The 13,597-nt window shown below is 42.9% G+C and overlaps 1 protein-coding gene across 1 annotated transcript; it reads right to left on the minus strand.

Annotated features, from left to right (window-relative positions):
- Positions 1 to 239: 239 nt before the first annotated feature.
- Positions 240 to 13,587, minus strand: ALKBH1 (alkB homolog 1, histone H2A dioxygenase; the record flags this gene model as incomplete). The annotated part of the gene is made up of 6 exons (XM_082761110.1): positions 240 to 1,748; positions 2,296 to 2,489; positions 3,650 to 3,740; positions 7,314 to 7,476; positions 10,591 to 10,699; positions 13,456 to 13,587. 6 exons carry the CDS (start codon positions 13,585 to 13,587, stop codon positions 1,325 to 1,327), a joined length of 1,113 nt encoding a protein of 370 aa, XP_082617236.1. The 3' UTR covers positions 240 to 1,324.
- Between the last annotated feature and the right edge of the window lie 10 nt (positions 13,588 to 13,597).

The raw sequence follows: 13,597 nt of genomic DNA on the forward strand, positions 1-13,597 counted from the left end.
GCAACACCCCTCTGAAACTACCCAGCAAACCCCGAACAGCCCATAAGCAAAGTGGCCCTGCAGACAGAGATGCAGGGCTTCTCCACCAGCGCTAGCAGATGGCTGAGGCAATAAATAGATCCAAAAGAAGCCTGAAGGGGAACAGCACAAGGGATGCAGCAGCATTAACAATACATTGAAATAAGTAACAGGAAGGAAAGTAAAAGGAAAAAAAAAAAAGACTAAAACTGATAGAGATCTTTAATTTAAAAACTGAGTAAGTTTATTCATTGGGAAAGTGCAACAAAATGCCCCAGGGATAGAACATTCCACACCAACAATTAAAATTGCATTAAAAAGCAGATAGGAAGGTCTGAGTCTTAAAGAGAATGGGCACAAAAGCCAGTTCTTGCCTTTGTTTCACTGTATTTATCTTTGGGTGACAGAGATAGTCAGTGATTAATTTCTTTTTTAGGTACTCCATTTACAACTTCATTGCTTCAACTTGCAAGTCATTGTTCCTTAAAGATACCAGCTTGGGACTGCAGGACCAGAATCTGCAGGCACTTAGAGGGGGCACTTCTGTAAGAATGGGGACGTAGGGCTCACTCACACCCTAACTGTTGGGAGGAGACCCACTTGGAATTACCAGGTATTCTGAGTAAATATAGCCCCCAGTCACTTCCCTTTAAAATTTGAAATATGCAAGAAGTCCAGATCCACTCAAAACCAGTTTCTGCTGCAGCTGAGGGGTGCAAGCAGGCAAAAGGACAGCACAGAGCTACAGCAAGCTTACAGTATGTGTTGCTCAGGGGAGCTGCTAGTTTCTGATCACTGAACCAATTTTTACAGTAGAGATAATTCTCTTTGAAGTGCTGCAGGTAGGTTTCACAGCAACCTACTCTCCCTCACCCTCATTAACGCACTTCAGTTGAGCTTTACTAGGCCAATGGGCTTCTTTAATGCATGCCAATTGTACCTTTTGCAGGCACTTTCTGCCCAATGATTTTAAAATATTTTATGAGCATCACTGAACCAAGCTTGATAGTGCAACATACAGGTCAGAAAGTTATAGAGAATACTTAAAGGCACCCAAGTACAATGAACATCTGCAACAGAACTTCAACAGAGTTCATCTCCTGACCCAGTCCTAAACGTATCCCTCTTTTCTGATTAAGTTCTCTCTCTCCCTCCCTCCCCCAGCTTATTTCTTACAGCACCAAGGACAGCACTGATTCTGCAGATGTTCCTTACTGCCCACACAGACAGGTGACTACGATCGTATTAGCTCCCAGCTCCAGACAGAGGTTGCCCATTCAGTCCATGCCAACGCGATCTCCTGGTCTCAGCTGTCAGTATTTGCTTTGTGTCTCTTGGCTCTGCCGTTCTCCTGATGGTAACCGTCTTCAGAGGGTGCTTGACCCTTTAAGTCTGTTCCAGACTCTTCTGGAAAATTCTGACCCTCAGCCAGCACCTGCCGAATAGTCATGTTAATGCGGGAAGACTGCAAGTACTTGGCACAGACCTGCCAGTCCTCCTCAGAGCTCTGCTCAATGACCGAGCCAGCAGGAAGGTCTGAAGGAAGGGCTTGGTCCAGGCACGAAGGCAAAGCTGTCCCTTCGGGGTTGGGAAGGACGCGGGGCACAGCATGGTGCAGCAGGCGGCTGAAGCCAGACATCACCATAATATCTCCACTGTGCATGAACATGGCTGTTGGGGCCTCCTCCCGCTTCAGGCCCCCAAGCAGAAAGATGGAGGACTGCCCAAAACTGAAGACGGCATGACGATGGAGAGAGAAGAGAAAACAAATTGAGCTATGGAAAATTGTGTGTACAATAGGAAAATGTTAGCACCACTTACATTTCTTTAGAAAACACACAAGAACAAAACCCCAGATGGATTCCTCATCTTGACTTTGTATCGAGAACACAGAAAGCAGACCAACAGGCCTGGTTAACATTAGGCAAAGTGTGAATCTTAGTTCACAAACTGTGTGGCCTTGCCCATTTTGAAGCTCTGCTGAGATATTTCATGCTTGTTGATCAGTACCAGAATTGCCAGTCTGCCACTCTAAAACAGAACTGTCCCCTGTGAAAAGAGCTCTTCCACAGAGATGCCACATGCATGGTATTCAAGCAGTCTTCAAGAAACCAATGCTATTGTGCTACAGCTTCCTAATATTCAGGTCTTCAGAGAGTGAAGATTATATACCCAATTAGCAAACTACATCACACCAACTTCCTGTAACAGTATGCAACCACAGGAAAAAAAAAAATAAAGCCACCAATCCTCCCACAACGCTCACAATGCACTCACCTGAATGATAAAAGGGGCCGAGAATGGTCTAGTTCAGACTCGTCCACATGAATTCCTAGTGAAGAATCAAAGTGATAGTAGTTCAAGATCCCCGCTTGGGCTTGGAAACCCTGGAACCCGCAGGCTGCAGCCACTTGTTCTGACAGGAACGCGAGGTCTGAGGGGAAAGGAGTGTGGTGATTTGGTGTGTACTTCTGGAAGAAGGAGAATGGGAAAAACAAACAAACCTAAAACATCAGGACAGCACATACAATTGAAAACAGACGGTTAATGAGATCTCAGAAGTCTGGCTGACAGTCATAGAGAAGATCATACTTGCCTAGAGTGTGACTACAGTGTAAGTATAATTCAAGTTTTTCTCTTATTGTTTAATTCTGGGCCTATGCTGAAATTGGCAGAGTTAATAGTCTTGGATTTAAATTGTGGAGTTAATCATTACTATTAAACAGGAAGTCAGTAAGATTAATACGAACATCCTGAGGATCTACGTGTATCACAGGTCACTTAGTCACCACCTAAAGCTTCTGATGGAGATTTCTTTATCTCGTCAACAGAGCTCTGAAACAAACATCTTTGTTCCTTCTTTGAAGGATAAGACAAACAGGCATCAATTGCAAGCCTACTTTTTCCTCTCTCCCTTGAGTGATTTTGACTGAGAAGAATGGAAGAGAGTAATCAAGTTTTACTAAGGCCACACATTAACTGGCTGCTCTAGGAAAAAAAGAAAAAGCTGCAATCTGCTTTGGTTAAGTATCTGCAATATACTGATAAACTGCATATATTCACTCTGCCATCTTTTCTCAGCCTTCATCTGACTCAATCTGCTGAGAAAGTTTATTTAGGTCTCCAAAATGTTAAGGAGCTCCAAAATAGCTGTTAGTTGGTGAGACTGTGCTATACTGCTTCAGATAATAAGTTGAAAGTCACATCTTAAGCAGTCTCTTCTGACTCTCTCTTGCTCTTCCATCAAGAAGCAGCATTTCAAAGAAGCACTCAAGGACACTCATACTCTAAGTAGTTAACAATGCATTTGAGCCTATTCCTTTTAGCAAGGTAAAAATGCTCACTTACCCTGAAATGGAGTCAGGGGTCTAAAGCAAAGTACACGCTACCATATTACCTTTGAAAGCAAAGATGGCAGCAATGGGCTTTCGCTGTTAAATCCTCCTTAGTGAACTCATACATATTAAAAATGTTCTTAAAAGCATGGTTTGTTACAGCCTTTCCTCAAGACTGTCTTGTAGGATCATGTGCATCTTACTAAATACTAAATTTTATTCCATAATACCCTATTCTGTCTGCCTTTCTGAGTACCTACATTGAAGAAGAGAACTGGAGAATTTAATTTTGATACCTTGGTATCCCAATTATAATGGTAACCGAGGGTCACCCAGCGCAACTTCTCCAGTAAGCTTCTGGGCTCACATTTACTGGAACCCTTCCTTCTGCAAAGACAAAATAGAAAGAAATGGGACACATGTTAATTTCTGAAGGGTTTTATGGCAGTTAAACACACAGTAATGAGATTCATTCATCTGCGTGACAGTCTATTAGAACCATCATTGCTAGACTTATTTTCAGCGAGGCTGTTGTTTCTTTCTAAGACCCTGAAAATTCAGTTCATGCAATCAGTGCAAGCTGTAGGGTCTACCACCAATTGTTGGCAGTTTGAAAAGCTGTATTTGCTCTGTGGTACCTAACAGGGGTTATCAGACGGAGACAGCATAGTGAACTGGAGCAGATTAAGACGTCAGAATTAAATGTGTACTGTTTATGCACCTGCAAGTGAAAGAACAGAATCTGTGAAGATCTAAAGGTGTAAACACAAGGAAAAAAAATATTCCAGTCACTAAATGGAAAATTACAAGAAAGGAAACTGCTTCACCTGACAGTGAAGTATATCAAGCTGTATAACGCTCTCCTAAGTAGAGGACCATTAGTTCTTCTGCTTGGTTCTTTCACAAGAAGCGCTTAAGATGAACTAACTCAGTAAGACTGCTTTAGCTACGACAATACACATCTTTGAATGTCAAGAAATCTAGATGACAGGTGTCTCCTATCCAGGCTGCCATGCAGGACAAAAAGCACAGTGGATGTTTTAGGAAGGAGCAGCACAATGCATGTCGAAAGTGTTCTCAAGTGACAACCCTAATTCAGTGGTCCAGCGGTCTGAAACCTCACACAGGGGTGGGCCTATGGAAAAGTCCTCACAAAGTTGGACCAAAAAGCGTTAACTCCAGTATATCAGGCAGACATAAAAGCAGGTTAGTGATAAATATGAAAAGGAAGGTACACGTATCTTCTAGTCCGATTCTGCCAGCAATTGCAGCTTCTTTTCTCATGCTAAGTCATATGTTATGGTAAAGAAAGGAAAGGGAAATGTACTCAGAACATCATGATAAACAGTAGCACCAGATGGCTGGCTCTCATTTATAGCCTCATTAGTTCAGTGTGACATGCACTCCTTCATAAAACAGAATGCATAATATTTGTGCTGCCACGGTCAAGTCTTCACCAAGTATCTGCATTTAACGTGCAGTTCTACCTGGATACACAGCTTGTTGCTGCCCTGCACCTATACTGATCTTTAGTATCAATAGCTTATAAGCTAAACCAGGAAGAGGAATTAAGTTAAACCAGGAAGAAGCCAGTTTCTTTACTTGCAGAGATTTTTCATAACTCACTGAATATTGAGAGAAAGTAATCTTTCCCGTTTCCTTCTTTGTCATAAGGTAATAACAACTGCGATTACCGTAATGCAGCAACTGTCAGATACATGCTGCTTGGAGCAATTGAGGGAGCTCCCAACAGGTAACACGGCATTTCCAAAAGGGAGAGCCCACAACTCGTTCCTCTACATCTTTCAACCAACAAAGTTAATATTCATAATGAAACATTTTTAGCACCTGCCTTTTCAAAGTGCCCTTCGTCTTCTTTCGCTGCTGTGTTAGTGTTTGCACAACAGCAGGAACTCGAGCTCGGTACATCCTTAGTCCCAGAATGTAGTGTTTTGCATGTGATTTCAAATGTTATTGCTAAGAAGGGAAAAGCCTGAGTGTTATGTATTTGGAAACAGGAAGTTCCTAGAGCTGTACCACCAGCTGCTCCTACGAGAAGGCACCGAAAGATTCTGGTGTAACTACTTCAGAAAGAGAGCAAGTCTGAATAGCAGTGGGGTTCTTCTGAAGCACCGTTTTTTCTTTATTCACTGGTAAATGCCTGTATCTATAAAATCTTCCCCAGCCTTTTTCTTATACAGAGGGAGATACATATAAAATCTCCTTTGTAGGGATGCTCTACCCTCTTTGATACTTCTAATTGTCTTCAACACTTTAAGAAAATACCTGAACTCCACTTTGTGGAGAGACCATGGCATACATTTCCAGGAAATTTCCTTGTGATTCCTGCATCCTGCAAACAGCAGATATGCTATGACCCAAGCAAAACACGCAAGGTATCTTCCTGATGGAAGATGAAAAAGTATTAAGAAGATGGAAAGATAAAAAGCATTAAAGCTGTGTCCAGGCATGGAATTAGACCTCCTTTTAGTTAAGCACTCTGTTTCTCCCCTCCCTGAAAAGCTCTCACTCTTAATAATAGACAAGTTGGCTAGTTTGATCCACTTTCCCCTCAGGTAAAGCAGAAATACAGCAGTTTGCACACTTGAAGACTAAGGCAAGTGCTTAATAAAACTGCCAGTGTTGCTGCCAGCCATCACTCTTCCAAACACTGTTTTCAACTGAATTAGATTCAGCTGCAAATTAACCTCTGTTCTGATCATTCTGTGTGTGTGCAGGAGGTACTGTTAGGAAAGGCCTGTCAAGCTGCAGCAGTCCTCAACTTTTTTCAGCTGTAGGGCACAATTCACAATGTTTTCAAAGAACAATTTTTCATCCTTGATGGAACAGAAATGTAAAAGTCAATATTTTAAAAACAAAAAAAAAGCATCTGGATTTTTGCAACTAATTCTGACTGAGCCTGGAAGTAACAAGCACGGTCATAACTTCTCTCCTAGGTGAAAATATTCACAAGTCCAAACCTCACTTGTGCAAATCTGTATCTTGTGGATGTTAAGAATGTATTTAAAAAAAAAAATCTCACCAGGTCAATTTCCCTAACAGACTGCAGTGGAAGATGAGAGCTGCAGGGAAATCTCTTCAATCCATTACATGACACAACCTTCTTGAAAAACAAGCAATGAAATCAACAAGGTAATGATAAATAACCAATAACTAACAGATCGTAGACTGTAAGCAGCTTCTAACTTGTTTTTATAGATGATTAATTAAAAAAAAAAAAAAAAAAAGCTTTAAAACTTGGATTTTAGTTTTCTACTTGACTTTAAAACTTGGACAAATTCTCTATTAGCCTCCAAATTGGGTAGAGGAAAGGCCTCTGCATTGCCACAGAACTCTGATAGCATAGAAACCTTTGAGAATAAACTGGATTGTCATTAAAGTGTTATGTTTAATCTCCATCTCAGATGGCATGAAAGAAAAATACCTGGAAGAACACCTTGGAAAATAAAACATAGAAATTAGCAGATTTGAGGAGTTCAAAAAATACAAATATGGCCTTTCAGTTGCAGCACACTAGATCCAGCATCTGACTGGAAGGAGCTAGCACATGCAGCATGTTTGGAAAGGATCTGCTTTGCCTCAGGAAAACAGAGGCCTAGAGGGACCTCATGGTTCCACTTGTTACTGAGCTTAGCAAGCTTCTGAGCACCATGCCATCAGCCAGGGTTGCTGTTTTACCCTAGACGTTTAACTGATAGATTTGGAATAACTTACTACTGGAAAATCCCACTATGAACGTGAAAGAAGAGACTTAACAAGGATGCACATCAAGCCATGCCATAATTCATCTTCAGCTTGGCATGTCTGACACAACCTGTATACTGCCAGCACGCACACAATTTTTTTAAGCTTCCCTTCCCTGGTTATTTTTCTTCAACCTTCTCAGAGCTGAGCACTTCTGGCTCTGTTAGTTTTGAGCCAGGGTTACTCTGGACTCACCTCAGCTGCTCCTTGCTCTGCCCCCACAGATCAATGGTCTTCTCAGGAGCCATGTGCAGGTCCAGGTTGCAGACATTGGGTTTCTGGGTGTATAGCTTGAGACACTGCTTCACCCAGTGGCGCTGGCAGCCCGGAAGGAAAGGGTTTCGTATGAAAATAAACCCTGACCATAAAGAAAGAGGGAGAGGGTAGGGAGAAAGTACAATTAGGCATATCCCTATGTTTTCTAAAACCATGGCAAAGAAGAGTGGGAGGTACTGGAAGAACACCTTAGATGTACAGCTCCTGAATTTGTAAGCTGATGAGATCTATTAACAGGTCTGACTAATTGAGACCTACTGTTTCTTCATTCCAAACAACTGGTGGCTATAAGGTAGAAGGCAGGGGGGAAGCCACAGCTGGTCTGAGTCAAAAATATCTGCATAAGGCATATTAATTACAGGTAGATAAAGGGTTGAGAACTTGGGAAGCCAGTTGCTTTGGAGTAAGTTTGATACCGAAGTGCTCCAGCAAAATTCTTTTCAACTCTGCAAAGTTAAAGTAATTCTAGTCGAGTTTTTACAGGCTTCAAACTAACCTTGGTGCTGCCTCAGAACTCACTGTGTCTTCTTATTGCTCCTTCAGTGTCAGAACTGCAGAGAGCAGTCTACAGACTGAACAAGTACTTAGTAATGTAAACTGTTTCTCTCCTTGGTTCATGCTTGCTTCCAAGCAAGTCTGGTCATATCAGTCTTTACATTTTTGTATGGTAGTGCTCAAATGGGATGAAAATCAAATTATAATCCGAACTGCCTGTTGCTGTAGCCTTTGTTGATACATTTTGCAGTCATTGTTAATTAACGAAATGAGATGAACAGGTAGCTACAGTGCACATTCGTTTAGCCAAGCATTTCAGACAGAGTTCAAGCAGCAGCCCAAATAAGAGTGTTAGCAGAAACGTAATGGATCAATTTGGTCCATATCTTAACAGACAATAGTCCTTGACATTAGATATACCATTGTGAGAAGAGGTAACAGGATTCTTCACTGGAATTTTCTCCCCAGCACCCCAAGGGGGTTTCCTTCCAGGCCAGGACTGACAGTATCGATGAGTGAGCGTGCTGAGGGGAAGATGCTGTTAATCTGTATCGCACCTGCTCTGAGAATCAAGGCACTCTTTCAAGACTCTCAATTCAGTAAGGCTCACCAACACAAAATTCACATATAAAGGGAGATAAGGATTTAGGGGGAACAAAGGAAAAGGAGGTCTCAAGGTTTTTGCCCTATTGTATCTTTTTGAACTTCTCAGTCATAGCAAGTTAAACAGACAAAAATAGATGAAAAAGGAAGAAGCAAGTCGAGGAGTCTCAGTGGGCTACAAACTTGCCTTGTGGCCTTTCTGAAAGCAGTAATAAAAGCATGGAAAAAGCTTCCTGCCAGCGTATCTCACAGACCTCACAAGATTAAATTAACTGCTTAGAAAAGAACCTGCAGTGTATTAATAACATACTGTCATTCATTTCACTCCGTTCCCTGCACCTTCAGTCTACAGGTAGCTTTCTTATAGGTCTGACTACAAGAATTTTCTTTGCCAGAAGCATTAAATTTACTTTCTGTTGGCCTCTGTACAGAACAGAGTAATAACATTGCCCTTCCTGTCTACAGCTTTTGATGTGTGTTTCTCAAAGCACTTCAGTACATACATGAATTACGCTGCGCTAGGCATGTATTGTCTCCAGGTATTAATGAAGGAATTGAAGCCTGGAGGGCAACTACTTACACACAGAGCTGAGAACAAGAATCCAGGTTTTATGACTCTTGTATCAGAAAGTCCAAACATGTTTGTGTCTCTCCAAACCTTTAATTGCTTACTGGTAAGAAATCAGAGTAATCCAGATTTACAAAAGGGAGAGCAACAAAAAGCAGGAAACTACTATGCTGCTGATGTCAAAAAAAGGCAGAGAAGCCTGAATTTCTAACAGTTGCTGGCTTTTACTATAGACTTTTACACTTGTATTCAAGATTGAATAGTTCCTGAGAGGGCTAATGGCGCTAGAAAGCGGAGTAAACCACACATGGCAGGGAGGTGAGTAAGAACTATAGTTCTTTAGCCATCTCTCTGAGCTGACTAAAGAACAACTCAAGCTTTAAATGCAACATAAATGAACTTTTTGGCCTTGAAAGGGTTGGGCTGAGTAGAATAAGCAAAGGAGGAATTATTTGGGGATCTGTATACTAAAGGAATCTGCCATGAGAAATCAGATACAATTCTTGCACTGCACCAAAATCTTGCAGCACACTAGGTATTACCTTACACCTGGTGAACGCGATCTCCAGCCTCCACCTGGGTAAGACATGCAGGTGTCTAGCAACAGGAACAACCCCTCATAAAACCAATTTGTCTTGGAGGACAAATTGAGCATGAGTCAGTAGTGCACCCTTGCGGCAATTAAGGCTGATTGCACATGGGCCTGTATGACTTAAAGCTACCTGGAGATTCCAGATTCTTCTCCAAAGCACATGGCAAAATTATAAGAAGCAATAGTCACAAACCACAGCAAGGCAAATTCTGATTATATATAAGGTGAAAAAAACATCACAATGAGAATTACTGAGCATTGGAATGTGTGCCTAGAAAGGCTGAGTACTCTCTGTCTGTGGAGATTTCCAAACCCAACCAGAGCTCTCAGCAACCTGATCTAACTTTCAAACTGGCTCTTCTTTTAAGCAGAGGTTGAACGAGAGACCTCTGGAGGTTCAATCCAACCTAACATCTTTGTGCGACTCTACCAGGTGTCCTGAAAACCTAATACCATTTCAGTTTTTGAAGTTACACGCCTAATGAAATTATTCTGTACCTTGAATAGGACAAGAGGTTTACATTCACTTATTGTACACCAGTTATGTAGAGACCACACTTCAGACCTGAAGTGACTGTATTTCAGCCACTTACCTCACGTTCATGATATACATGGAAGAAAAATGGATGCTGCAGAAATACAAAATCTCTATCGAAGGCTACATCAAGTGGAATCCATTCTCACAAGGGGTGATCTGCTTGGTAAGAGACCATGAAACAACTGCTCCTTCTGTTCTAAGCTCTGTATGTCACCACATCCCACCCTTTAACGGAGTCGTTTGTTCTACTGCACTTAAAAAACCCACCACCGCCGTTAAATTATGCTGAGGCAAACCAAAATAGATTTTTTAGGCAGGACAAGGAAGATAAGATGGAAGATGCCTGAATGAGAAGCAATGAAGTTGTGTGAGATTTTTGTTGAAATCAAGAGGTACCTACCTGGATAGCCATTGAGGCCATAGGCTTTCCACCGGCTAACTGGCTGTAATCCTGCTCGGGAAGCATCTTGGTCACTGACTGAAGAAATACTGAGATGTGATCTGAACACCTGGCAAAAGAAAAATGCATCTGTTAAAGGGAGGGAAAAAAACAACAGGAAGAGAGACAAAACTCGTCTAAAAACAACACCTGTACAAAAGAAAGAGTGCTACCCTATTCCGGAACATCATACTCAGGGAATCTTGTGAAAATGCCAGCTGTACCACAGAACTATTGTCTGAATAATCATGACCACAACAAGGCAAACAGCTACTAACAGGGCTGGTAGGTACTCAATGTAAGAATCAAAAGGTACCTACAATTTCTATGAGACTCAGGGATCAGGAGAGATGTCTTACATTCATAAGGAACAATTTATAGGGAAAAAAAAATCTGCACTGTTTGTCCATTTCCCCAGTACAGCCTCAAGGCTGTAAAAAACATTCTGCCAATTATCAATCTTCACGAGAGAGTGCAATATTTATTACTTGTAACACTTTATACCTTCAGAGCATTTTCCAATTACTGTTTTTTGTTCCTAATTCCATAGGGTGGATAACTACCCTCATCTGTAATTTACAGGAGAAAAGATAAAATGATAAAACATGCAAAGTTGTCTGATGTGAAGGACTGCAGAAACCCTATAAATGCTGAATACCACATTGTTGCTCCTGTTTCCTACACAAGGGTCAGCAAGATGTATTTTCTCACCGTACTGGGCCACAATAACGTGTTTTAAGCTGCAATAAGCCTACACTGTTGCTGAAGGAAAGAAACTTATCCAAGCTCTCACTGCCTTCTTCCCTCAGGACTGCAAAGTTTCTTAGGGAGGACAGGGTCGAGGCAGGCTGATTTTCTTCCAGCTCAGTTCCCCACTCCAGCTGTCAACACAGCTGTGCAAAAGTAGAGGCTGGTGTAAGGAAAGAGCTGTGCAGGCATTGTAGGAATAAGCAGGCAGAGGCAGGCAAGATTTGGTTGACGCCAATTTGAAGTGTATACAAAATTAAGGCCCAAGCGCAAGCACTCAGATTCTGCAGAGGTGAGCAAGGCATAAATTAGTCTCTGCAGGCTGACCGGTCTGTTTGCAATCTTCTGAGCAATGAGTCAAAACTGCATGCATCACATTTGTGAGAAGATGCTAAACTGCTGCTGGGGAGCAGTTTCTGGAAACACGCTCAGTTTTTCCAATTTCTCCACTACCTGCCAAAAGCAGCTCTGTGACTGCCAGCCTCGCAGAGCTTAATTCTGAGTCCTGTCTGTGGAACAACCCCAGGAGGGCAATTCCTTTGACTGAGCCTTTGCCACCTCTGTCTCCTCAAACTGCTGCTGCCAGGGCTTCCTGAGAACAGAACCTGTTTCTGTGATGAAGAATTACGCGTGCTGAATCAGTTAAACATGCTTTGTAGCAGGGCAGCTGGGGCATGTCACACTTCACTGAAGAGCTCAATCACTTGAAGCACTTTTCTGAGAAAAAAGGAACAATAGTATCTGGGTCAATCTGGCTGGCCTGTAGCTCTTCTTTAAGGGAAAAGCCACGTGTTTTTAACCTGGGGGAAAAGAGGAATAAAAGATGCTTTCACCAGTGAGCTATCAACTGATCTCAGAAGGTAGCCTGCACAAAAGAAAGACATGGAGAAGGGACAGATGCTTGTGATGCTTTCAAGGCCTATGAATTTCCCAGAAGGGTTGTAAGGCTGGAATCCTTTATTTGACAAAGGATTGCTGCAAGCTCAAGAAAGGCTGAAATGTTAACAACTCCCTTGTTTAACGCTAACACCTTGAACAATTTCAAATAGGTCAGGTTTTGTGTCCAGTTCACAGTATCAAAATCGTTGCCTGAAAAGATAGAAAAATATTTATTTTAAAAGAACAGTAGAAAGAAAAGACTAAACATTTGAAACATGAAAAATTAGGTCAAGTTTCGTTTCAACTATATTCTCTGTGCCCTGTATTTGTGTAGGTTCATGGAGAATCCATGCTTAACAGTACTTGAGGAAACATCCATTATCCTTTTGCGATGTGACAAAATGGGAGATGAGTTTAAAGGATCACTTCTCAGTAACTCAGGACATCTCAGAACTACTAACTATGATTAACCAAACGCTACTTTCAGATGGACTCCTGACTGCCTGAACTGACAGCTGGGCCAGATGCTTGTGGCATGACACGAAAAAAGGAAAAGAAACTTTTCTAAGGGATGACAGCCAGAACTGCAGCCAACAGCTCCTCAGGTGGGAGAGCCAAAGCCTGGCTCCGTGTCCTGCTCATGCAACTATTTCAGGACCAAAATGGCAACTGACAGGCCCAGGAAATAGCGTTAATAATAATAAATAGCATTAGCTAACATAAAACTTTACTTTTTTTTCCAGTCTGCATGACACTTTGATTCCCTTAAACAACGCGTGGTTCTATTAGAGACTTCAGAGATCAGTTATTGGGGCATAACAAGTTAACAACAGCAGTAAATAAATATAAGCAAAACCATCAAGCAGGATTCTTGTTACAGCGGCAGCTTCAGACAGCTGCCTGCACACAGCACCCGTCACGACCGCCCCCCCCAAACGAGGCGCTCTGCTCAGGCACCACCGGGTGACCGGGACTGGCTCCGGCACCGGCCCCACTCGGGGCACCACGGGGGAGCCCCCGGCACACCGGGGATGGCGGCAGCAGCCCCACAGCCGCGATGCCTCAGGGGCTGGGGCCGCTTCACCCCCATACACCTCACCCGTTCCCCCAGCGGGGCCACGCCACACCGCGCCAACTAACAGCCTGCCGTGAGGGCAGCCGGGAGGATCCCGTTGTTCCCTGTCCCCCCCCCGCCGTTACCTGCCCCCCCGGCGCGGAGAAATCGAGCACTCCGCGCAGCTCGGAGGCGTCTCGCCGCCGGTAGAAGCGAAAGAGCCTCCTGAAGGCGTCCTCCCCGCCCTCCCGGCCCAGCGCCGCCGCCGCCGCCGCCATTTTGGGCCCG

The sequence above is a fragment of the Aythya marila genome (assembly GCF_965140915.1).
Source record: "Aythya marila genome assembly, chromosome: 5".
Classification (NCBI taxonomy): Eukaryota; Metazoa; Chordata; class Aves; order Anseriformes; family Anatidae; genus Aythya; species Aythya marila.